This window comes from Copadichromis virginalis, linkage group LG3 (assembly GCF_057382275.1).
Source record: "Copadichromis virginalis isolate Kocher_CV1m ecotype Utaka linkage group LG3, C_Virginalis_male_GT1.1, whole genome shotgun sequence".
In the NCBI taxonomy this organism is placed as follows: domain Eukaryota; kingdom Metazoa; phylum Chordata; class Actinopteri; order Cichliformes; family Cichlidae; genus Copadichromis; species Copadichromis virginalis.
Genome location: NC_140620.1, coordinates 33,009,490 through 33,036,436, shown reverse-complemented (window position 1 = coordinate 33,036,436; position 26,947 = coordinate 33,009,490). Strand labels below are relative to the sequence as shown.

The 26,947-nt window shown below is 39.2% G+C and overlaps 3 protein-coding genes across 14 annotated transcripts in view; 2 read left to right on the top strand and 1 right to left on the bottom strand.

Annotated features, from left to right (window-relative positions):
- The first annotated feature begins 1,257 nt into the window (after positions 1 to 1,257).
- Positions 1,258 to 4,535, top strand: bmp15 (bone morphogenetic protein 15). The gene is made up of 2 exons (XM_085452722.1): positions 1,258 to 1,778; positions 2,931 to 4,535. The coding sequence occupies exons 1-2, from the start codon at positions 1,427 to 1,429 to the stop codon at positions 3,932 to 3,934; spliced, it is 1,356 nt and encodes a 451-aa protein (XP_085308848.1). The 5' UTR covers positions 1,258 to 1,426; the 3' UTR covers positions 3,935 to 4,535.
- Positions 4,536 to 17,659: 13,124 nt separating this feature from the next.
- leap2 (liver-expressed antimicrobial peptide 2) lies at positions 17,660 to 20,806 on the top strand. The gene is made up of 3 exons (XM_085450736.1): positions 17,660 to 18,083; positions 18,793 to 18,980; positions 19,257 to 20,806. The coding sequence occupies exons 1-3, from the start codon at positions 18,006 to 18,008 to the stop codon at positions 19,309 to 19,311; spliced, it is 321 nt and encodes a 106-aa protein (XP_085306862.1). The 5' UTR covers positions 17,660 to 18,005; the 3' UTR covers positions 19,312 to 20,806.
- A 3,709-nt stretch (positions 20,807 to 24,515) lies between these two features.
- The window catches only part of phka1a (phosphorylase kinase, alpha 1a (muscle)), a 34,480-nt gene continuing 32,048 nt past the window's right edge, over positions 24,516 to 26,947 (bottom strand). For all 12 annotated transcript variants that reach the window (XM_085450735.1, XM_085450722.1, XM_085450723.1 and 9 more), the window contains 2 exons: positions 26,538 to 26,738; positions 24,516 to 26,456 (listed from right to left, as the gene is read on the bottom strand). In XM_085450735.1, coding sequence (XP_085306861.1) covers positions 26,283 to 26,456; positions 26,538 to 26,738 — 375 coding nt within the window. In that variant the 3' untranslated portion in view covers positions 24,516 to 26,282. The remainder of the gene's footprint in view (positions 26,457 to 26,537; positions 26,739 to 26,947) is intronic.

The following is a 26,947-nucleotide window of genomic DNA, read 5'->3' as shown; positions in this document are numbered from 1 at the left end:
AAAATTACCCTTTTTTTCTTAAAAAATACATTTTCCCAGTTTAAACATTTGATATTTCTTCTGTGTTCTATTGTAAATAAAATATGGCTTCATGAACTTTTACAATGGGCACTGTAATTGTACATCTGGAAAAGAACTAAAAAAATATTCTTGGATTACCTGTTGAAAAAATATAGACACACAAAAAAAAATAATTAATGTGTCATTTTAAAATACATGGAAAAGAAAACCACATACACAAATGACTGCTGGGTAGAGCAGTAATACGGATATCAAATATAGCCATGTGTATTACAACAGATCATAAACAGTCTAATGGTTTTACTGGTTTGCTTTTGATTACATTATAAAATGAAAACATCGAAATTCACGTAATAGTTATTTGCTTTTTTCACCCACTAAGGAGGATTTTTTATTTTCATGCACCTTCTAGACACTTTGTTCAATCTTGCTATGTGCGTCATTTCACACTACGTTTGTACTTCTAATTCTTTTTATGTCCTATCCACAATAAAAACAAAAACAAACTTTCTGTCGCATCTTGGCTTAAAAGATTCAAAGGCTGAAGGAACTAGATCCTAGTTGGCAACTAGTGACACAGGCCTGCAGCCTCAATGCTTTTGAAATAAATACAGTCAAACTTATTTCTGTGAATTAAAAATGAAAACGGGAGGCTGCAAGTGAAGCGGTGAAATTGTTGTAGTAACTGTACAAAAATACTCTTGAACAATATCGTTACGACACTTTACATCATAATAATCATAATAATCTTAATCATAATAATCATCATAAAACAAGCATGTCTACTTAAATATTTTGTATTTTAATGATTGTGCTGGGTTTACCTATTTAAATTCCTTTTAACGCATAACGTCTGTTTTTGCATTTGCGATTTATGTAAGAAAATCATATTTAGATTTGTCTTAAATCATTTGCTGCTCATTTGAAAAGCAATTAAAACACCTAATTTTGTTTTTGCTTGTTTATTTAATTGCTTCCCAACACACCGGTCAGCCCTGACAGTGGCATCGATGCCAACGATCAAACATGATCAATATAAAGTTAATACTGCCGGGGTGCTGAAGTGGATAGAGAGATATGTGGGTGTAGCTGTGGGTCCCAAATCAAATTCTGATTGGAGCCCTTTAACACATCTGACTCTGAGTCTGAATATTTTTAAATTGTGCTATAAAAATCATAAAAGGATCTCGTCACATCATTTTTACGCACACTCACGTGGCTTCCTTTCATGCACGTCCGAAGGTTTAATTGGGGTCACCGCCAATTTCAGGAAGTTGTTTGTAAGGTCTAAAATGGCGAGCGAGCAGGTGAGCCTGTAAATGACGCCTTTAGGCCGCGCGGACGATGTTTGCCAACTCTAGCCTCGTTGGTGGAGCTCGCTAGCGCCAGAGGTTTTATATCCAACATGAGGGCGACCTGTGCCAAACGCGGCTTAGGCTTCCTTCGTGTCTGCGCCCTGTCCTGCTTCGTCTTCCTGCTCTGTTCCACTTGCGGTGGGCAGAACATGGCCTCTCACCAGCCCACGCTGAGGCGCAGTCGTCGGAGTCACCAAAGCGCGAAGGACAGAGGAGCGCACCACCACAGGCCGCTGACCGACGAGCAGAAAGCGGACCAGAACCTGCAGTTCATGCTCAGTTTGTACCACAGCGCAGCCGAACCGGACGGCAGGCCCAAACAGCACCGGAAGTTCGGCTCCAACACGGTGCGCCTGCTGAGGCCCACGGCGTCATCGGTGCACTACCTGCCCGCGTCTGGAGGTGAAGAACAGCTGACTAATCTTGTTAAAAGTATCGAACTAATGGCTGGAGGGGTTTTTATGTGGCCGCAGATTTACAGAATCCGAGGATTAGTTTCATACAGTGACTAAATTTAAATAAAGAAAAGAAATCATGCCAAATAAACTGCCCTTTAGTTAATTAGATTTTTACCTCTGTCTCCGGTCAATCGGAGCTCAGATGATGTGTAATACTCATGTGCTTATTTTAACACCAGCCTCCCCATGATATTCGTTTAAGTTTAGTTCGTGTTTCTGTGTGACTGAAAAAGGATTTTGATGTATTTTTCAGTATTGTGGTAACCACGTGTGACCTTCCAGCGACCTCACAGCAAGCAGTTAAAACACAGCAAAGCTACCTTTGGCAAACAGCTGCCACGTAGAACTAAAACTAGTCGGATAACTTACTCGGATAACTGAAGAGGTTTGTTTGGGGAAATATTAATAAAAATATACCATTAATACAAAACAGCCAAACGTCATACAAAGTGTAGCGTGTCCACAGGTGCTGCAGTAAGTAAATAAGACTGCCCACTTTTCATGCAGTGCATCTGTTGTGAGTCCTGTGTGTCTGTGTAGGTTCTCACCTTTTACTCCAGCTTTCTCCCACAGTCCAAACACAGGTCAGGTTAACTGGTGAATCTAAATATGAGCAGTTGTCTGTGTGTTAGGTTAGGCTATGAAAGCTTGGTGATCAGTCCAGGGTGAACTGGACTACAGAAGAGTCTTAAATCTTCCTAGTGGTCAGCAGGGGCTGCAAAAAAGTAGTTTGACTGAACAGAATTGTCACTACACCCATGTTTTATATAAAGCAGAGTTAATTGGGTTCAATGATTAAGGGGTGGGGGGGCTCACATTTGTCGGACAGACATTTTTACTATAAAAATATTTAAGTGATATTTAAGCTGTTTCAGCAGCTGGAACATCTTCAGGATGCATTTAAGTACATTTTGTAAAAATCTCTTTAAGAACTTGTGAACCTGAAACTCAGACTTAAACACTACATTATTTTGTACTGCACAACAGCTTTTACATATATTAATGTTGGCTCTGCTTTGCTCAAAGGACTTGAAGCAGTCAGTGAGGGATCGATATGATTGATGCTGATTTATTGACTTTGTCTCCTCCTCTTCAGACCACTGCTACACCTTCACGGTGCAGTACAACCTCGACACTCTCCCCTCAGAGCGACTGGTGAGAGCTTCTTTTGTTCACCTTCGCTCTTCTCCGCCCTCTTCTTCCTCCACAAACTTGAGCAGCGAACAGGCCGTCCAGCCGCCCCGCTGCAGGGCTCAGATCACCGCGCTGGGTGCAGAGAGTCTGGTCACCTTGGAGCCTCACGAGCGGTGGACGGAGACGGACATCACTGCACACATCAGCAGCCACGTCCTGCGTGGGAAGGATCGAGGCCGGGGGAGGCACTTGACCCTCACTGCCCAGTACTGGTGCACAGAACCTGAGCTAGCTGAAGAGAGCAACGGCCTCCTGCGGTGGTGGAGGATTCTGTCTCGAGGGAGGACACGCTGGATCGGTGAACCTCACCTCGAAGTTCCCTCTCTTCTTCTGTACCTGGAGGAGGAGAGGGAGGTGAAGGACTGGATGGGAGAACTGCTTGGCACGGAAGGGGAAGGCATCATGAGGCAAATTGGGCAGTGGCATTTTTCGCTTCACCGCCGCCGTCGCTCCAAAGATTCTTCAGAGCCTCAGGATCCTTCACTTGACGCACTAAAGAATGCCCCCACTTCCTCTTCATCTTTCTCCACCCCCACCTCATCCTTGATCGTCTCTGATATCCCCAGCTACAAACACAAAACCAACACACCCAAAAACCGATGCAAGCTCCACTCTTTCCGCCTGTCTTTCGATGAACTCGGCTGGGGCCACTACTTTATCGCCCCGCCCGTCTACAACCCTCGGTTCTGCCAGGGCGACTGCCCGAGGGTGCTCCACTATGGCTACCATTCCCCCAACCATGCCATAATCCAGACACTCATCAATGACCTGGGCGTCGGGGACGTCCCTCCTCCGTCCTGCGTGCCCTACAAGTACATGCCCATGAGCGTGCTGGTCGTGCAAAAGAAGAAGGTGGAGTACAAGGAGCTGGACGACATGGTGGCAGAGTCCTGCACGTGTCGCTAGAGACTTGGAGGAGCACGTCTAAGTGATTTAAATATGCTTTGCACTGTGGGGGAGGAAAAAGAGACTTAAATAGAATTTCTGATGGGACACTGTTTTGAGCTTCAGCTTGGCAGCTAACCACAACGAGCTTTATGCTGGAGGGAGGAAGCTGCTGTTGTGGTTTCCGTGTGGTTTCATGGTCCCTGTTGAAGCAAGGTGGATGCTGAATGTGAATGCGGGATCTGCAGACAGAAGAAAGCCCTTACTTTCCAGTGTGCAATGACTGTACTGTAAACCCTCTGTGGCTAAAAGCACTTTGTAGGTGAATATACTGCTGATGAAATTATGGATCACTAAAAAGCAGGTTAGGTCACCCTGAATGATTATTATCCCAAACGTCCCAAAAATATAACAAATGTACAAATACATAAACTAACTTTGGGTAAACACCAGTCTACGTATAAGATTTAAACAGAATAAATGTAAAATCTCAGTATTCAACCTTAATCTACAGGACTTTTTCTTCCTGTGTGTGTCTGTCTGTGTGTTGTTCTTTGTGTAAATCTGTTTCACGGCATTAAAAAAAAAAAAAAATCTGGATAATGTGACGGCACTATGCCGGGCTGCATTCTTCAGCAGGAAATTAGATGCTTGTTTAAAAAAAAAAAAAAAAAAAAAAGGTAAATAAAAAAACAATTTTAATGGACAAAGGGGTTGACCTTGTTGGATGTAACTGTAGAGGTGTTGTGACGTTACGTTCTTGATGTTGAGTGTGAAAGAAAACAAAGTGTTGTAATGGAAAAGTGTCATTTTATATAAGTGAAAATGAATAATAAAGTAAAATGCATATTTTGTGTAGTGTTATTTATTGCTAGTTTTGGTGTTTTTAAAAGTAAGTTGTTAAGTAACAACTTTGAAGAATTTGTTTGTTTGTTTTTTTTAAAAAAGTTCAAAAGCTCCAAAAGACCTACAGACCTGCAAAGACAACTGGATTTGGTCATTTTGTGCTAGCAGATGATTAACCTAAAAAAAAAAAAAACCTAAAAAAAATAAAAACCTAGTGTTGTTCTTTCCAAAAGCTCTGAAAACAGACCTTTTGGAGCCGAACGCTAACTGTTAATATTAATGTTTCCTTACAAAACTCCTTAAAACCTTAAAACCTTAAACTGCGGCTGCTACTTTTTAAAAATGTATTTTTATCTGCTGATGTTGACATTTTAATCATGTCCTAAATTTGAATGATGTTCCTAAGCTGTTGAAGTGCATTAACCCACTGAGTCCAACAGATGGAGCTGTTATCCCTTTTTTTTCTCCCAAATGCATGAAGTTTACAGGAATGGGCAGAAATTCTGACATGATTCTTTATGTTTGTATTGCCCACAGTAAAGTTAACAAACGTATCTCTATAAATATGCACACAGCACATAAGCAGGGGTGTAAGCAGGTTTAATTCTATTTGCTTTGCGTGCAGTGATCTTTGGGGCGTCCAGGTTAAGTTTTCCTTGACTTCACTCCGAGGGAATTCCTCTGAGGAAGGTTTTGAAATTTGCATGAAGCCAAGCAGGTCAACCAATCACAGCATGCCCTGTACTACACATACAGATCACCTCATGACAGAGTTGAGGACATTGGAGGTCTATTTTCTTCATTGTTGGCATTTAGTGCTCATTGTCACATTTATATTCAACTTATTTTTCTTTGTTACTTGTAATGTCTGTGACTGAACTACAAAGACTACAATTGAATTAATAAACTCTATTAATGCCAACAAAAATTGTGAAACCAAAATTCAGACCTTATGATAGTTGTCCAAAAACACCCAAAAGTTCACTTTATATATATTTCCACATCAATGACCAGTTGATGTCTTGGCCTGAAAGCATCCACTCATGGATGTAAATGACCTTTAATGTGGGTTTAAAGATCAGCAGAGGTCACACTCACAACAAGCACACAGGTAAAGGGCTCAAACTCAGTTTTACTAAGAGTCACAATCGGAAGATCACATCAAGAGGAAAACACATGTAGCCCATTAGCCTGCTTTAATGAATAAAAATAAACCCAGGATAATGATGCTCTGTTTTAAATATTTTATTATGTTTTAATTTGCACCATTTGTTCATTTAGTGTGATGAGAAAAAAAATCCTTATGATGTAAAGTTAAATAATGAACTTTTTTTCTACATCTTTATTAAAGTTGAAGGCCTTTTGGGAGTACCAGATAACACAATAAAACTGCTATAAAGTCGAAGTCTTGGTACCTGATATAAATCTTTTTTTGATTTTTAATGCCTTGGATCTGGTAATACAGGACCTCGTTTCAAGTCCTCTTCCCAGAAATGTGTTCAGCCTCATCAGCCCCTGTATATTGAAAATTGTTATATATAATTGTTTCGTATTTCTTTTGTAAAGCAGAACAACTGGGAATTAGAGGAGAAAGATGTCAATAAAGGCCTCCTTCATTGGCTGTGATCCGTGTTTTTGCTATTAAATTAAAAGGAGCCTTCTTTGGTAATAAGTAAATCTTTTAGCAGTCTTATAGCTTTCAAAGTATTAACAGTAAAAAGTTTCAATTTAGTTTTGACTGAAGTCACTGGAACTTTGGCAGTAAAATAAATCTATCCGCTCTTAAATTCACTGTTTCCCCCTGCGGCTTTTCTGTTTACAGATATGGAGTTTATAAGGTGACTCTTGAGCTTTTTAGAGGCAAATTCATCCACACCGGCCACGAGAGAGGATGAGGTGGCAGGTAGTGTTAAGATTAAAACTTTATTTTTAAATATAGGTTTATGGACTACAAGCTTTTATAACTGTAGAATGAAATCATATTCAAATGTAAGAATATTATTATTTTCATCATTATTACTATGACTATTACATGTATCTAATAAGATTTTCATGACATATTTCCATACAAAAGTCATGTATAATATAATATAATATAATATAATATAATATAAATCTAATCCTAAACAGGCCATTGGTGAGGTGATGGATTTTAAGAAGGAGCAATAATTTTATTTTAAACATCCTGTTAAGTGTACACAAACATTTCTGTTCGTCCGTGTCTGTAAGTGGGTCACAGAAAAGCTGTCATCACTGTTTACCGACACTCACACACCCACCTCAACGTGGATATCTATGTAGGTTGAGTGACGCACACACCACACACACAAATGACCCCTTTTAGAAAAAAACTCTCATTTTATTGTATTTTATGTTCTCATGCCTGTTATTTTGTTTCTTATAATCTTTCTTGGAAGATAATACATAAAATAAACTTTCCTAAACTGTGCATCAGTTTCACTTTACAGTCTCCAAACGCGCACATGCATTTAGATCAAGTAGATTTAGCTCTGCAGTCCTTTAGGCTCACGAGCGCTGCACCTTTCCCCCGTGTATTACACACTCTCATGCAGAGGGTGTTTCTTTTTGAACAGCTGAAATTTTTACTTCTTTCAGAATCAGAATACTTTATTAGTCCATAAGGAGGTTCACTTTATTAATAATATCTTCATGGAGCTGTGCCACTGACTCTTTGTCACATTCAGAATTTTCCATCTTTTTAAACTTCGTGTCACGTCCAGGAGTTTTAGATGAAAACAATGCATCTTTGAACCTTGTTATTATAACTGTGTTATTGTATGTAATGAGTATAATTGACAGTAAAATTATTCACTTCCTCACATCTAACTTGATAACTATGAATTCCTCTGTTTTCATAATTTTTTTTATTAAACAAAATATTTGTAGACAGAGAAATCATTTAAGCATTTAAATAATTTAATTTACACCCTCATGAGTGTTTTAAAGCCATAAATAAGAAAATAGAGATATAAAAAAAAAAATCATTTTTTTATTTAAAAAAACAAAACAAAACAAAAGTCTGACTGGTGGGTTAAAACTCGTCATTTAAAAGGCAGAAGATTATTTAATCTGTAGCAGTAAGCAGTGATACTTCAATTACCAAATGTAATTACATTTAAATGTAATTTAATCAAAATTTTCAGGGAGTAGTAATGATCAGATTTCTTCATTGTTGCATTGTTGTAATTTAGACACATGTACACACTGTCTTTGCATCACTAACAGTCAATCAAAATTCACTAATAAAATATAGAATAATTTACCTAATATATATTATTTATTTATTTGTGTGTATTTATTAAAAATACACACACACACATACAGACCCTGTGTGTGTGTGAAGAAAGATTAGTGCTGGTGGGACTGAATTTATGTGACACATTAGCAAACAAAAATGACAAATATTTAAGAAGATCTAAAAACAGTATATTAAAATGCAAGCAAATACAACAACAACAGTAATAATAATAATTCACTAATAAAATATAGATAATAATAATAATAATAATAATAATAATAATAATTATTATTATTATTATTATTATTATTATTATTATTATTATTATTATTATTATTATTATTATAAATTGCTCCCCTTTTCCTTTACTTGTCCAGTGTATGTCTAGATGCGCTCGCCTCTTGCAAATAATTTATTGACTTGTTTAGCTAATGACTCAGTATATGTAATGAATGGAGCCTTGTATTTTTATTATTATTATTATTTCTTTATTTATTGATGATAATGTCAGTCTTTACTGATTTCATTCTCATTTACTTACACAAACACACATGATCATGCATGTTTACCCACCAACCCACAGTACTGTTACTATGTATCTTGTACATAGTAACAGTACAAATATTATACATTTTGAATCTCATTTGTGAATATAGTGTTATTTAATGTAAACCATCATGGTTACATAAAATAAAATACAAGGAGAATTGTAAAATGTAAGGCATGTGTAATTTATTTACACTCATGTCTATAGTTGTTATTTTGCCCGAGGACCTGCAGCGTTGGCCTGTTACGGAAATATTTTATGACTCACTGACGGGAAATATTCAGTTTTACAAGGCCTCCCTGTGAACTACTTTGGGGGATTTCGTGTGTGTGTGCAGTTTTGTCCTTCTCATCTTAACCTCCTCTGACAGATGTTGCACACACGCACGAAGACATCCACTGTGATTCCCATAAACACTGCGCACACACATACGGAGAACAAATAAACCTGTAAAGCTCTAAAAGGCTTTGAGGTAAAGTTGATGAGTTATTGTGTGTGTTTGTGAGTGCGGTAGGGGATGAAGTGTGTCAGCAAGGTAGTCATATTGTGTGTTTACTGTGTGTCATGTGTTCTTACATTGTACATAAAATTGGTGACACACCGCACGCTCACAGCAACAACATGAGAGAACGGTCTGTACTTGTTAGCTTTCACCTCCTATCAGACTTCTATAGGGCGGAGAACCAAATTACAGCTAATCATAACAGACTTGCTTAACAAGGTGCACTAATTGTAAACTGTAGAGGCAAATCTGGGGGGGGGAGTTACAGTTATTTTGAAGGGTTAAATTAGCTACAAAGTCTAAAAACCTGGCTGTAAATATCTTTATTTTATTGCTGAAGCTGGAAATTTTAACAGAACTGACTTGCTCAGAGAAGATCTGACACGTAAGCTTTGGCTTCACTTTTAAGTTCTCCGCTTGGTTAAGGTCAAAGATGTGAAGTGGACAGAAAGTGTCTGAGAGAACAGCTATGAACTATGAACAAATAAAGATTCTTTTTTTTAGTTACAACTATACTCGTTGTAGTTTCTGACTTCACTGACTAATTTTTTGGCTTAAACTAAATGCTCTTCAGTCTTTCTTTTAAGTTAGGGCTTGTTGCTCTTGAACTAAAACATTGATGTTATTTGTTTGTTGTGAAATTAAATGTCAGGGCGTCACTGCAGTCAGCAGGATTTGTCATTTTGATGTTTTAAATGCTAGTGCCAAATGTCACAAATATCCCTCAATAACTTAAAACGTGTTTCTCTCTGTCTGTGTAGTTTTTGCACTCTGGTCGAATCAGCGAGGCTCACTGAATGAATCTGAACATAGAAGCACATTTAGAAATGAAATTTAGAGATAGCCTGAATACAAACGAGAACTATCTGTCTGGATTTGTGCCACTGAATCTCTAATCAATACACTTTAGACAAACAAAGCACGAGAGTCAATAGTGTTCCTGTAGCACATTACCGATAAGCTAAAAATAAACGTGTTTAAAGATGCAGGGTGAAAAAACCCCAAAAAACTGGGTTTTATAAAAGCCATTGCTGAAGTAGAAAAAAAGAAAGCACAGCTGGAAGAGGCAGACAAGATTTTTCATTAGCACCTCCAGCCGTGAAATTAAACTGCTGCAAAAGCTGATTTATATGTGCTGTAGGAACATCAGAGAAATATTGTATCTGCTTTAATGTGAGACTTTCTCACAGATATCCAAGTCAGCGACATGTGATTATAATTTCTCTGTAACTCTGGTGCATAAAGCAAAACTAGGTTACAGCTGGAAGTGATGAACTTAAATTCAAAATTTATAGTTTGTACAAAAGCGTTTTAAATTCGTGACATTTAGCTTTTGTTGCATAACTCAATAAATAAATAACCTTTGTTTGAGTTTGTTTGAACATAATGGTCTCGTTCATATTCTAATACCGACACAAAAACATACGACCGGGGCCCTGTAACAGCAAAGTTACAAAGAATATTATGAACATGTTAAATTTATGTTATTAAAAATATTTCATTTGGTAACAAAGTAACCACAATCTTATGCAAAGTCTTAGTCACTTTAGCAAAAAGCATCGTATTTATGTTTGTTTTGAGACATGTTACATTGTCATGTATATGACATATACACATATAATTTTATGTGGACTAGTTGCAGTTGCGATTGTGTGTGTGTTTATAAGAGTACTGTCCACCTTCTGATCTCAGATCTTGTTCTGATATCGTTGAACGTAATAATGTGGGACTGCACTGAATTAAAAACAAATAATTCAATAAATCTGCATTCGGTGTTTAGCATTTGGGTTCACCTTTAAAAATGTCAAACTTATGGATAAAGATGTTTGTCTATTTGACAGGTAGAAACATTAATCTGAACTAAGTCAAACCCAATGGATGAAAAAGTTATTGTTCAATTATTAACGATTGACAATTATTGTTCTGTTAGCAACTTAGGTTAGTCTGTTTTTCTAGTTGCTGATTGCATCAGTATAAAGTCATGCAGAGGAGAAATCCAGGGAGCCAATTAGAAGACAGTTGGCTTGAACAGAGAGTGGTGTTAAAGGGAGATAAGCGCAAACTTAGAGGCTCCATCAAAGCCATTGAGAACCTAACCAGTTAAAACTGTGAATCATGCAAAGATCCTCTATTAGAGTCTAGAATGAAAGTATGGAGCTGGGAATGATACTAAGAGTTCCCCCTTGAGGAGCTTTTGTGTGGCAACTGTGATTTTTACTGATGAGCAGTTCTTAAACTACTTTATATTTTTGTAATATAAACTTATGAATTCAGAAAACAGGCTTTTTTGTCCTTTAAATGCTTTGAATTTTAAATTAAGTAAAGGTTTAAGGTTTAAGGTTGGGCAAGAATTATAAAAACTATATTTAAATATGTATATATATGAGTTGTCGATGTGGCAGGTAGGCTTAAGAAAGAGCCTGATTTTTTTCTAAATTATCATAACTCTGGCTCATTCTACTTCTGATTACTTTTAAAGAGAGAGATAAGTGATAAGCGCTGCCACTGCTGAACCTTCACCATATTTACTTATCAAGCATTTATTGACTTCCACTCAAGGCCTTCCCACATTTATATTACCTTCTGGGTAACCCATTTCTGTGAACACCAGCCTGCACAGTCCACACGAGGACTGAATGCTGGTCAGATGAGGTCATGTCTGCAACCCTTCGATCAGGCCGTCCAGTGGAATTCAAGTTGAGAGTTCAAGTATCATTGCCTAGTCAGGCTTTTTTTTTTTCCAGTGGCCTGCCGGTGCTGCAAGAAAAACTGGCACAGTCACACCATGAAGGCTGAAGCCAGCCAATGCTGCTTCAGTCTGCAGCACAGGCCACGCTGCAGCCTCCCACAGAGAGACCCTGGCATGATGATTAAAGTTCACTGGATTTGCTTTCCCTTTGTAATGTGGAAACTTTTTTTGGCAATGAACATGAGACAAAAAAGCCAAACAAACACATCAGTTACAGCACTCATTGTATTGTTGACGCTGCTGATCAGGAAGGACCTGACCTGCCAACAAAAGCCGATTATAGCTTCTCTTCTTGTGTAGCTTAAAGAGGGTGTTTCAGGGTTTTTCAGTGACGGTAAAGATGGAAACTGTTTCACATGAGCACAGGACACAATGAAAATGGAAACTATCACAGTCAGAAAAAAAATCGATGTTTAGCTTTGATTAGAAGTTTACATTCGTAGACATGGATGTCATGGTAATTTTGAGCTTTTAATGAGTTTTTGAGGGTGAGATTGTTGTACAACAAATATCTTAAATTACTTTATGCTCCAGAGTACACATACGTACTCTGTCTATGATCTGGTGCAGTACATTTTATTTGTAATATTCAGTACATTTAAAATATAGTCAATAGAAATTTGCTGTATCACTACCATCAACACCTGCTTATTTCACCTAACAACCTCTTTAGAAAAAAGAATTACAAACTTGAGGAAACCACAGGTGAAGTTGCAACAAAACGCCCCTGAAGCAGCTGCAGTGTTTGTTAGGTTGTGTGAAAGTGTCTGATTGCATGATGGAGGCAAGGTACACTGAGGTGGAGTTGCATCATTCAAAATTGCAGGTAAGTTCTAATGATTGATTCAGAAGAACTGATCCTACCATAGAGCAGGAATGTCAAAGTACAGCTGGAGACATGTCTTTAAAGGAAAACAAGCAAAGCTTGACAGCTTTTCTCGGTTTTTCCAGTTCATTTAAAGGCACAGAAGTCTTCTCATGTAGGCTGCCTGTAAGCAAGCAACAGTGTTTTAACCCATTCAGTCCATGCATTTTGTTAACTATATCTCCAATCCAGAGTTGTAGAGGGACTAGAGCTGGCTGTTTTGCAGAGAGAGGTGGGGTAAACTCTCGACGGGTTGCCAGAGTGTCTGTATTCTTTTTTCTTTTTCTTTTTTGTCTTTACAATTCAAATTCAATTCAAATAATTTATCTAGACTGAAAAATACCTTTAACCTTCGGCACATCCTCACTCCCTTATAGAGTTATGACTGGCTTGTAGTGCGCAACAGAGTTACACTATGAGGATCAGGAACGTAATATTAATATATTTGCACTACCGTATATACATGTAGAGGAAATTCTTGTCAAGTAAAAATGTAAAAATCCCCCTGGTAGCATGTATACATATTTGCAAAGTGTAATGCAGCTGGAAACAGTTTAGTGATGTATTATTAATAGCTGTAATATAATCAGAAGACAAAGGACACAACTTTAAATACAGTTTTTATCTGCCATGCTTAGGAGGAGAAATATGCATGTCTCTTTAACTTGTTCCTTTAAATATTTAAACCAGTTGCAGATAACCAACTCTTGGCACTGGTCCTGCATCAGCGCAGCACAGCCGACACAGAGCCGGCGTGGAATAACAGTCTTTGCTGTTCTCCTCCAAAGCCCCCAACAGCGTCATCTGTCCCTGAAGTTTCTCTGCTGTCAACACGATAAGTCACGCTTGGCGATAAATCACGACGCAGATGTTCTGAGTTTATGTCACGCTGATTCCTGTCAGTCTTGTGGGCTTAATGGTGAACAACATTACAGGAATCTGCACAGTAACTTTCCACTACATCCAACCTCAGATCCTCTTTATGAAATCCACCTCCACTTGTTCTCTTTTTGTTTCATTTCCAAGTATTTTAATCCTGTTTCTGCTGTGAAACATACTCAGGATTGATTTACATGAAAATGTTTCCAAAGGTCAGGCTTAGTGCAGTTTACCAGTGATTATTTGAATCCACATCCAGATGTAGATCAAGGAATTAGATGTTAGATGGACTCTTTACAATTGTGTGATATTTTCTCATTGTTTATGCAGGGATTTTCAGCCTTGGCAGACGTACGTCTCTTACTTCTGTGTTGGTGCAGTATATCCCATAAGATAAGTAGTCCAAGGGTTGCTTTCGACACACAGGTAGAGACGCTCCTGTTACTCTGTACCTGTGTTAACACTAATTCAGTGAAAATACAAACTACAGACTGAGATTAGCTTCACTGGCTGCACTTTAGAAGGTGGTGATCACAAACATTAAACTTACTTTTTTATTTATTTATTTAAAAAAAAAATTTTTTTACATCCAAGTGATCATATACTGACACTTGGTTTGGACTCCACATTGTAACACACTAGATCAAACTGTAGTGTCATTTTCAACATGTAGTTCAGTACGATGGAGTTCATCTGCAGCGCCTCCACATGCCATGTCACACATGGTTATAAAAGCATAAGCACATGCTGTAAAGCTGTCTACATGGTAAGCAAAGAGACAAAAATGAAAGTAAAACATGTAAAAAAAAAAAATACTAAGAGGAACAGAACGTCACATTTATACTTTCAATTTAAATTTCAGATATTTATCATTAAACAATTAAATTTAAAACACTTCTGATAAAATTTATTTTAACTCTGTTTAAACCTTCTTCTGATTTTTTTTTATGTTACTGATAAGTGATAAGCTTTGGCACTGCTGAACTTTCCCACATTTACTTATCAGGCATTTATTTACTTTTTATCTCTGTGAGCCAGAAGCTCAGACTCCTCTAAATGCTCAGTTTTAGTCTTTTTAATTTTTTTTTAAATTGGATTTTATTATGTCAGTGAGAGCATACGTTCCTAATACAGTTAGCTTAGGTGTATAGCACAGAAGCCCCACCCACCTGGTGGATAAACCTTCTGTCTTCAGCCAATCAGGGGAAGGTTTGTTTAGAGAGAGGAGAGATAAGATAAGATGAGATAAGATAAGATAAGATAAGATAAGATAAGATAAGATAGAACTTTATTAATCCCTCGGGTGGGTTCCTCTGGGAAATTCGACTTCCAAAAAAAGCACAGCAACGACCGAAGTTAGTTACAGAACTGTTATATATATATATATATATATATATATATATATATATATATATATATATATACACACACACACACACACACACACACACACACACACACACACACACATATAAATACAGAGACAAATATAAATAAAATATACAAAGGGGATAAATAGAATAAATAGGAATAAAAAATAAAAATACAAGTGAATTGCACATTTCAAGTATTGAGTCTATTGCACTGTTGACTATTTACAAAAGTATTGCACAAAAGGTATTGCACAGTGAGGTGAAGAGGCACTACAGCTTAGTTGTTCCCTCCTTTGTCCTCCTGTTTCCCCTCCCTCTCCCCTCCAGAGAGGAGTTAAACAGTCTGATGGCGTGTGGGGCAAAGGAGTTTTTAAGTCTGTTAGTTCTTGTCTTGGGGAGAAGCAACCTGTCACTGAACAGACTCTTCTGGTTGTTAATGGCCGTGTGCAGAGGATGCCCGGCATTGTCCATAATGTCCATCAGTTTCTTTAATGTCCTTTTCTCTGCCACTGTCACCAGAGTGTCCAGCTTCATGCCGACCACAGAGCTAGCCCTCCTGATCAGTTTCTCCAGCCTGGATGAGTCCTTCTTTGCTGTGCTGCTCCCCCAGCACACCACAGCATAGAAAAGTACTCCAGCAACCACCGACTGGTAAAACATCCTCAGGAGCTTCCTGCAGATGTTAAAAGACCTCAGCCTCCTGAGGAAGTACAGTCGGCTTTGGGCTTTTTTATACAGGTGCTCTGTGTTGCATGACCAGTCCAGTTTATTGTCCACCCACAGCCCGAGGTACTTGTACTTGTTGACCACCTCCACCTCCTCCCCCTCTATCTGAACCGGCAGTGGACCTTCTCTGGACCTCCCGAAGTCCACAACCAGTTCCTTAGTCTTTGAGGTGTTGAGTTGCAGGTGGTTTGTTTGACTCCATGCGACAAAGTTCCTCACCAGACTTCTGTACTCCTCTTCCTGATCATCCCAGATACACCCCATGATGGCTGTGTCGTCTGCAAACTTCTGAATATGGCATAATTCAGAGTTGTAGCAGAAGTCAGAGGTGTACAGGGTGAAGAGAAGAGGGGACAGCACAGTTCCCTGTGGTGCTCCTGTGCTGCTGACCACTGTGTCAGATGTGATGTCCTTCAGCCTGACGTACTGTGGTCTGTCGGTGAGGTAGTCGGAGATCCAAGCCACCAGGCAGGGGTCCACCTCCATCCTGTTCAGTTTTTCCTGAAGCATACAGGGCCGGATGGTATTAAAGGCACTGGAAAAGTCAAGAAACAGTATCCTGACCGTGCCTTTTCCCCCATCCAGGTGTGAGTGGGCTCTGTGTAGGAGGTACAGGATGGCATCCTCCACTCCGACACCCACCTTGTATGCAAACTGTAGTGGGTCCTGGGCATGTTGTACCTGTGGTCGGAGGAGGTTGAGGAAGAGCCGCTCTAGAGTCTTCATAAGATGTGACGTCAGTGCCACCGGTCGGAAGTCATTCAGCTCATTGGGCCGGTTCTTTTTGGGGACCGGGACGATGCAGGATGTCTTCCATAGGGCGGGCACTCTCCCCAGTCGCAGACTGAGGTTGAAGACTCGTTGTAGCGGCTCCCCAAGTTCAGCAGCACACGCCTTTAGCATCCTAGGACACACCTTGTCTGGGCCTCCTGCCTTTCTGGGGCGAAGCTTCCTCAGTTGCCTCCTGACCTGATCCACTGAGAGATAAAAACCCACTGAGAGGCGCTAAAACATCTTGTTTTAGACAGAAGAACTGTGTGAGAATCATGCACATCCACTTGAGTAGTCCTTAATCCTGTCTTCCTTCTCTCACCCCAACCGGTCGCAGCAGATGGCCCCGCCCCTCCCTGAGCCTGGTTCTGCCGGAGGTTTCTTCCTGTTAAAAGGGAGTTTTTCCTTCCCACTGTCGCCAAATTGCTTGCTCATAGGGGGTCATATGATTGTTGGGTTTTTCTCTGTATGTTTTATTGTTACCTTACAATATAAAGCGCCTTGAGGCGAATGTTGTTATGATTTGGCGCTATATAAATAAAATTGAATTGAATTGAACTGAACTGAATAAATGAATCTTTTGAAAGCTTCTATCATTTTTACAGCCAGAAAGATGGATAAACCAGGTGATGTTTTTTTTTTTTTATATAGCTGTTCTTTATTCTGAGCTTAAGCCTATAAAAGATAAACAGCGAGACCGTTTACATTTTGTCTTTAAGTCTGATCTTTTGTCATATAATGATGAATAAAACGTTCTCTTTTTGTAGTTTTAAGAAAATGAAATTTTAATTTTGGTGTTATTTTAATCTTAGTCTGTTTGGAGTGACTGAGAACATCTGCACACATCTGTCACACATACCACATCCCTGCTTATGTTTGCTTATGTAAACCCTACCCTCATAAATTTGCACCAGCTACATTATATAAGTGCATGATGTCAGTGTCCCTGGTATTCAAATATGTATTGCAGAACACAGATTGATAAAAACCTTATCATCCTCAAAGTTCATTCACATGCATTGAAATAGAAACACATAAATTTAGCAACCTCTCTCAAACGAGTTTGACCCAGCTGCCCTTGTGTTACCGTCACGTGGGCCGTGTATGGCGCCTCTGTGCTCACATTAGACACAGAAGGGAAAAAAAATGTGTTTGTCTTTGTAATAAGAAAGGACTTTCTCTGAACATACTGGACACATCATGTGACATTTAGACTGGATAAGAGAGGCAAAGAGGGTGAGATGAAGCAAATGGGGTGGACGCTGCATGGACTGTGACTCCCTCTCCCGCCCTCACTGCTCTCCCTCTCCAGGGATCAGGCCCTGACTATATAACAGAGAGACGAGCCCTCCTGAAATCCCCTAAGTCAGGCTCACTTGAAAAGACTTATAGGTTCCAGATTCACTTCTTCTCACTTCTGGAAGTTGGCAGGGGTGCTTGAGACCTCCACAAAGTCTTGGAAATCAGGGAAGCCTCCAGGTTGAGGCTGAGCAACGTAGCCAAAGAGAAAGAAAGGACGATAAAAGCAAAGAATCTCCGTAGACTTACCAGCAAACACCCCGGTCCACTGGAAAGATGCAGAAGACAGGCTTCTTCACCCAAAAGAAAGCAGCAGCAGCACTGTGCATTGTCCTGTTAATGGTGGCTCAACAGGTGAGTGGAGTAAATTTAGTAATAACCACAGATGTGGTGTTAAATTTACCCTGTTCATTCTGCCCTGTCATCAGGAAACACCCATAACCTGATTATGACTATAATTGTAATCCTGGGCAATTAGAACATGTAACTTTTGTTTCTATTCAATTGTTTTTCCAAGTGAGGAAAAACAAATCAGCTTAAAGTCCAATTTGCCTTTCTTTAAAGGATAGAGTGATAAGTTTGTTAGACTATGGTTACATTAATAACCCTCTAATGTATTCATCTCTTATAAGTCTACCAGCAGCATCTTTCACTTCCATTAGTTTTGGATCTAAACCCTTTTTGTGAAAGCCTGCTTTGAATTTTCCCACTTTTCACATCAGGCATAAACTCATATTTTCCTCTGTGGAGTGTCCATAGTTAAGAACTAAAGTGTAACTGAAAGGGTTTTCTCTCCTGCTGGTTGTGTTTGATCCTCTCTTTCTCTTGCTTCTGCCTTTTTTGACTTCCTGTCAGAAAAAAAAAAAGAGTTTTTCCTCCCCACGGTCACCAACACCAATGTCTTCAGTGTTCATATGAAGTCACTGAGTCACTAAATAGTTGATGAAGCTTATATCTTCCCAGTGCTTTGAGTCAGAATACACTGGACTACATCAGCATCAGTCATCAGTGTGGTTCCTTTTAACGAAGATGTGCATACCTTTCTGTCCCATCTGTATTCCAGGTGTGTGCAGGTCCTTTGGTTTCACAGGATCAGTCCAGCTTCCTCCAGAGTGCAGATCTAAGGGGGTCAGATGTCGTCCACGCTCCGAGGAGGATAGCCCGGATGACCCCACTGTGGCGGATCATGAACAGTAAACCCTTCGGAGCATACTGCCAAAACAACTATGAATGCTCCACAGGCCTCTGCAGGTAACTGTGCTGGCAGAATTGTTAATGTAGAAAGAAAAAAGGAAATGTGGAGATTTTTGTTAAGTTCAGAAAATCCACTGGGCTGGTAAATCCTGCAAAATGAAACAGATCTTTTCTATGGCAGCTTGTATCTGCCACTCAATATATTTGTATTTTTTCCCTCAAAATTTCAAAATGTTATTTTTAATAACACGAACACTTAAATACACCTGATTGGAAATTTTGGCAGAAATAAGCTTTGATACTTTGTTAACATCTGCTTGTGTTTTGTTTTAGGGCAGGACACTGCTCCACGATGAACCATTCGGCATCGCAGCCGGTGAACTATTAGACGTCCGAGGACACAACCAGCATGTTCATCCTGACGGGTTCTGATAACTGGGAGATCAGCTTACCCAGGCTTCTTCTTCTTCTTTTACTTCTTCATTTTAAATCAGAATTTGTATTTATTTTCCAGTAAAATTATATCTAAACAATTTTTTAAATGCACCTGTCAGGCAGCTACTGCCCCACCTGATGCATTTCTAATTGGGAATTGTCAGGCCTTTCAAACCTTAAGCATTTGATGACAGTTTAACCACACAGAAAGTCGTATTTCTGCAACTATTGAGCTTTTTTTTTTTGTTATTATCTCTGTGTCCTACTAGTTACCCTGGCTTTGAACTTATCCCACAGCTGATATAACGGCGCTCGATAACAGCGTTTCATTTAAAACCCGTTCCTTCAGAAATATCATAAAACAGTGAAACATTTTTAAAGGACATTTGTAATTCTGTAACTGAGCAGATGCGTAGTCTCCACATTTTTATGACTGAGATGTAATTGGTCGTGTTTTCTAGGGTGTGATAAACTCAGATTTTTAATGATACGACTTTATCAGAAGTAAATGTAACAACTAGCTGTGCCTTCTACAAACTCCTCACCCTTACTTTTTTTTTTAATACTCGCAGTCATAATTTCTGTCCCCTTAATAATTGGACCAGCCTAGTTTAGTCCAAGGTTAAATTAAAAGGTAAAATGTAAATGAAGGATAAACCAATAGAGAACAAATGACATGGAGCTGACCTTTGATCACTTCTTACTGTTGGGCATTTTACATAAAGCAAAGTTTTAGAAATCTTAAAAATATGAATGAATATGAATATGAATGAAGTTGCGGAAATGACATAAAAGGTGATGGTATAAAAACTGAGAAGAGGTGGAGCAATGTTGTTATGGATTTAAGATAAAAGTTATTTAAAGTACACTCAGGTTCTTGACAAAAGGTTCAAACACAGTTGGATTAACTAACAGTATCTGTAATGCTGATTCTGGTATTTTATTTATTTTATCTTTTTTTTAAATGTCAAAATGTGCCCATTTTCATTTACTATTTTAAACTCAGTTTAGGATATTTCACTTTTTTGTTTTGTCCCATAACCGTTTGGGTTTTTTGTTTTGTTGTTTTTTAAAAAAAAGGATTTAAAGCAGGAACGTTATGACATCTACATGCTCAAACAATCTTAAATCTGCAAAGTCTCAAAGTCGAGCTACCTGATGGGCTGAGTGTACAAATACTGGGAACAGATTCCTCACTATGAGCTGCACAGCCTTGTTTTTTATTTGCACATCTATGAAATCCTGAAATTTAAGAGGAGGTTGCAGCTTTAGCTTCAACTCACCTGCAGTTTACTTCATGCACACAGCAGGTGCTTGCTGATATTTTGTACACTCAGGTTGCACTTTTAAACCCAAATTATCTTTGTACTGTGTATTGCTTACTGTACTGTTTTACTTGCATCTGAAGGGCCGGAGATGAAGTGAAATAAAAGCATCGGACGAAAGAATCAGTGACTCAAACGTGGACTTTTGTACGCCGTTGCTTCGTGTCTTCTCATATACCTTTCACCTGGGACATAATGTGGACAAAGCTGACATTTGAATCCAAGGTAAACAAATGAATCTGCTGCCAGCGTTCAAAAGTCAAACAGCTGCTGGTGCACAGATATTCAGTCTTTCACAACGAGAGAAGCCAGCCAAGCGTGTGAGTGGGTGCAGGAGATAAGTCGTGTTCATTTAAGAGGAATGACGCCTCCTGAAGGAGTTTTCCACATCTTAAGAAAATCTGCAGAGTCATCAGAAATGTCTGTTTGCATGTTTGTCTGCACATTCCTGCTGAATTCACTGACAAGAAAACAGAATAGATGGTAATCCAAACTCTTATTTGTCTTTGTAAAAAGTGCAAGTACAGGTACTGGATCCAAGTCCTTTAACAAGGATTACCTTACCTTTTCAGACATTTTGTTTGACCTTTACTGTTTCGATAGGAGTTAAGAAGGGAAGGAGCAACTAAGTGGTGATAATACACTTGATTAAGCTTTTGTCAGAAAGTCTGAGCACTGCTATAAAAATCAGAACTTCTGGAAGTTTCCTCGCCTGGAACATTCAAGTGTGTTTTAACACCATGATGCAATTTCACAAACTGTGCAACATCTCGGACTCTACAGGCTTCAGTTAGTTAAAAGTTAAAGTTCATGACAGTATTGTTAGAAAAAGATTGAATAAGTATGATTTGTGTAGAAGGGTTGCGAGGAGAAAGCCTCTTCTCTCTAAACAAGGCAGCAAGGTTCAAGTTTACAAAACCGCATCTGAACAAATCAGAAGACTTCTGAAACAATGTCATTTGAATGATGATGGCTGTAGCCCAGGTGGTGGAACAGGTTGCCTACTAATCGGAAGGTTGGTGGTTTGATCCTTGTCTGCTCCCGTCTGCAAGCCAAATATCCTTGGGCAAGATACTAACCCCAAGTTACTCTCCGATTCATCCATTGGAATATAAATGGGTGAAATCTGTGTAAACCGACTTGACTGCTCAGAGTAGAAAAGCACCATATAAGAACCATGATACCAAAGTATTCTAGAGTCAAATGTGAGGCCATCTGTCTGACAACGTCCCAAGCAAATCTACAACAGGATGGCTGAAAAAGAAAAGACAGTGGTGCAAAGTCCAGACACCAACCTGTGCATTAACAAATGTCCACACACCTCAATGTGCAGAAGCAATGCTGTAAAGAAGAGTGAGACAAAACTTCTCCAAAGGTGAGAGACTGAAGAAGTCATGCAGAAAACGATGGCAATGCCAAAAAGTGGTTCTACAAGCTACTGAATAAAGCGGCATATTCAGCTTTTGTCACAGGACTGTATAAAAGATGGATGTAGGTATCGTGACATCATCCACTGGGTTGGGAAGTCTGAAACTGAAGAAAAGTAATTTGTCAGTCACAAGTTTTTATCCTGGATAATCCTCCTATTAGACTCTTAAAAACAACCAAAATTTACAAAATGGACTTCATGCTTTGAGAACGTCGTGAAATAAGTGAATAAATCAACCAGGCAGAGGTCTACTCAGGGTCAGCAACCAAGACGCTTACATTTCAAAAAAAGTGTGGAGAGTGGAAACCCAGCGTTGACTTTGTCCATCTTTGTCCATGACTGATGTTCATTGGTGCAGTGTTGGAGTGTTGGCCATATAGAGTGCAGTATGAGCCATAAAATTGTGCTCACTGGGGTAAATTTGTGTGATTAAATCCTATAACTGGGTATGTTTGTTGATACTGCCAGAATACGACATCTGAGTTGTTTTAGAAACAGACTCCATCAAACCGATTGCTGGCACATGAGTGTAACACTTACAGCTGAAATGTATTCATGTTTTTGGCAAACAATAAAGAACAAGAGAATTTATCACTAAGTATTGGCATCAAGTTTTTTCAAATCACATCTGGTTTCGCTGTGTTTAATTAATCACATAATTCAGTGAGCAAGCTGAACAGATGACTAAGATGGAGAAAAGAAAAGTGGTTTACGTGAAATAGAAACTTTCACTGACCATAATTTGCTTAACCACAGAGACAGATTCATGCCTGGCATTGGACAAGTAATCATTGGTCTGCATGTTCAGGCCTGCCAAATGCAGTCCCTGTTTATCCTTGTACGTTTGCTTTCCACATACATGTAACCAGCCACACTTTGAACTGTTTTTGTTTTGTTTTTTTAAAGTTCAGCAGCACTTAACATACTTAATTTATCTGATTGAATATTTTCTCTTTTGAGGCCATTTTATTTCAGGTAAAAAAAACCCCAAGATCCTGTGCTTAAACCATTTATAACTCTTCTCAAATTAACTAAACCTTTCAGCAGAATTTGAAGAACTTACATCAGTGATGTTATGGTTATGTCTGTGGTTTCTAATTCACTACATTCACTCACCTGATACCTTTTTTGGTATACCTTATTAGTTTTTGGTTGGATGCCCCTTTTTGCTTTAATTCTTGGTGACACCGATTCATTAAGGTACTGAAACTCCTCAGAGATTTTGGTCCATATTGAAAGGACAGTATCGCACAGATACTGGCTGGACATCCACGATGTGAATCTTTGGTCTCACCACATCCCAAATGTGCCCGGTGACTGTGGAGGCCATTTGAGTACAGAACTTGAAACTAGTTTGAGATTATCTGAGTTTTGTGACACTGTGTTATCCTGCTGGAAGCATCTATCAGGAGGTGGTCATGGACATGGTCAGCAACAATACTTGGGCTATGGTGTTGAAAGGAGCCATAAATATTCCACACCACCACAAGCAGTTCTGCATTTGGTTAGAGTCAGCGTCACTACTGGTAGCATGAGGCGATATATGGACCCTACAGTGGGTGCACAGATAGTCCAACATGCCTTTGCCAGTGTCTCCAAGCAAACTCTGAGGAGCATGGAGGACATTCCAGGAGACAGACAGGTACTCTAGGAGAGCTGGACAATGACAAAGAAAGTACTTAACCCATCAGCAGGACCGGTATCTGCTCCATTGTGCAAGGAGGAACAGGGTAAGTACTGCCAGAGCTACAAAATGACCTCCAGCAGGACACGCGTGTGAATGATTTTGATTGTTTGGTCAGAAACACGAGTTCATGAGGGTGGCCTGAGGGCTCTGTGTCCTCTTGCGGGCCCTGACCTCACTGCCGGTCAACGTGGAGTTCGATCTGCCACTCAGTACATTACGTTTTAGTCCATCCGACGGTGCCAGGTTGCACCTCAGACTGTCCAGGAGCTCGGTGATGTCCTGGTCCAGATCTGGGAGAATCCTCCATGACACCAGCTGTCATCTCAGGAGCATTCCCTGACATTGTCAGGGGTGCAAATAGGCATGTTGACCATACAAGCTACTGAGTACCCCTAATTACATTTAATAAGAATGGACTAAGCCTGCCTCGTTATTTATACACTTTGATTTTTTGAGGTGTCTTTGAATTCAGCCCTCACAGTTTGGTTATTTAATTGCCACTAAACTTCTTGGTATCCTTTCAATTTCAACACTTCCTTACTGCTTCCCTGTTCCTTTATTTTTTGGTTTGAGCAGCATATTCATATATATGAAGTTAAACCAACAAAGCACATGTAACAGGTCTGAAAGTTCAGGCAACTGTAAGATGGAGAGAGCACTTTGAAAAGTTTAAAAAGACCTATTCAGTAACATGACTGATTAAAAACACTCATAACTGATTTTGATTATTTTATTACAGAATTAGTTTCAAAAACAAAAAAACAGTCAACCACCGGCTTGCTCATCGATACTCGTTCTGATACGATCGGCTGTAGTTCACGTGGAGTGTGCTGGAACGCCACAAAATGACTGACGTCAGCTGATTACTGGACATTTAAACAGGAGGCACGATCAGGCATGTTCTTCAATAACCTTAATAATTTATTCCAAATTTGCCGTCAATATCGTAAACAATGAACCATCGAAGAGCCAACAGACAAAATGTGTTCAAGTTTAACTGCAATTAATCTAAAAACAGAAACAAAATTACAGTTTCAGCAATCAGATGAGAAGATTAAGGCAAAGAAACGCATTAATACACTACACGCTGAAGAAAACGTTCTGAGAAATTAATTCAGTTCATTTATAGCTTTAAATAAAACAGCACTCCTGAAGTTTCAGTCACACAAACTTCTAGACTCAAAATACAACCATGTTAAGGCATCATGGCCTCTTTAAGACACCTACCTACAGGAGCTGACTTCAATTAACGGTTTAGACCTAAAAAAATAAATACTACTTTTTTGTTTGCTTTCCATTTGTAATACACCGTACAAGCACACAGGACTGGAGGTATACGAAGACGGGTGAGTCTTAGAGGTTGAGCGACCAGGTGAGGTAATAAATTAGGAAACGTTAGAAGATTAATTTGAAATTTACGAACTTCATGTTTAAGTTACGCAGGTAACAGTGGTTGGAGGTGAAAATGTTTAAGGTAGTGATGAGCGCAAGAAAAAAAAAAGGGAAAACTGTATTTTCTGGCCATGTTGATTATAGCTGGGATACATTTACATTCATTTCCACAGAGTGAATTAGTATATTTGGCTCATTTTCCCCATAAATAGATGAAAAAATGAGCAGGGGATGGAAATTAACTGCTTTAACTCATCCCCCCTTTGAGAACTACTACGGATGACCCTCGTTTCTCTTGTCTAAACTTAGTTTCTGTCATATTTCCTTCAGAACAAAATGACTGGGTGTGCATCAGAAGGTATGGGTAGCTTACTAGAGCTACCTCTGGAAAACCAAATGTGCATTAATCCGCAGCTGAAAATCGTTCCCAACAAAAAGATGCATTATTTACCACAGTTTTAGTAACATTTGCTAATAACTATAACTATGATATTTTAGGAAATGTATTTAAATATCTGGCCAATGTTTATTTTGCATTAACACTGAAAGTTTAAGTACGGTGCACAAATTTTAAGCTTATGAAACAAGAAATTTTGAACTAGTGGATGATGTGAATTTATACTAGTTAAAATACTTCAGCTCTGGCAAGGGGTTAATCAAAATTGCTGATTTCAAATTTCACATTTACGCTTCCTCCTCCTAACGTGTGCCATTAGAAGTGAATATCTGTGGATTTCCATCACAGCTTTTTTCAGGTGAGTAACACGAGGCATTTGAACGCACTGCCAGACTTAAAGTAGGGAACTGCTGGTGATTACTGAGAATAAAAGAAACACAGGAAGTCAGCACCCTGAAAAGAGGAACAGACGAGGCTAGCTAACGTGGCTGCTACAGTTTGTGCAGCATTCTGTTGCTTCGGTACGAGCAATGGTTGAAGACGACGAATATTCACGTAAAACTTGATCTATCATCTGTATTAACACACATGTGGTGACAACACGAAGCGAGGCTGTTACGTTAGTTTATGTAGTAAAAAAACAAACAAAAAAACCAAAAAAAATAACAACTAACTGTTGCACCATCTCGTCTTCTCACTGTACGGCACACGAGCCGCTGGGCAGGAAGTCCTGCACGTACACCGCCACAGCCTTTGTGAGGTAGGTCATGCTCCCGAAGCGTCCGCTGGGGGCGCTGTCATACAGCAGCCTGCATATTCCTGTGGACGGATCCCTCTCCAGGATGTGCTCCTCTGCACCAAGGTCCCTCTGCAGAACAATGGAAGAAGAACAACCTGCTTTAGCTGATGACAGGGATACGGACGCTGGAAGTTTAGAGCGACTGCTGACCTGGTCCTTGTCGAACATGTCGTTGGCCAGGTGGACGATCTTCTCCACGTGGATTATAGAGCCGATGCTCTGGATGTCCACGTCAGCCAACATGGTGAGGACCAAGATGGCCTCCACCAGCAGCTGTCGGTACTCGGGCTGAGGGACTCTGTTCAGGACAGTCTCCACATGGACAGAGAACTTTATCTCCCCTGGGGTCATCTGGTGGAAAGTTATAGTTTTTATTTTATGCGTAGTTTGTAAAATTATTTAGTTTTAAGGTTTTTCTGTTTAGTTTTTAAGTTTGGTTTCAGTTAGTTGGATAATTTCAGTTCTTTTTGTTTTTTATTTTATTTTTTATTACTGTAAAATATTGGATCAAATGTTTCATTTTTATTCCTGGTTAACCAGGATGTTTTTTCACACCTAGT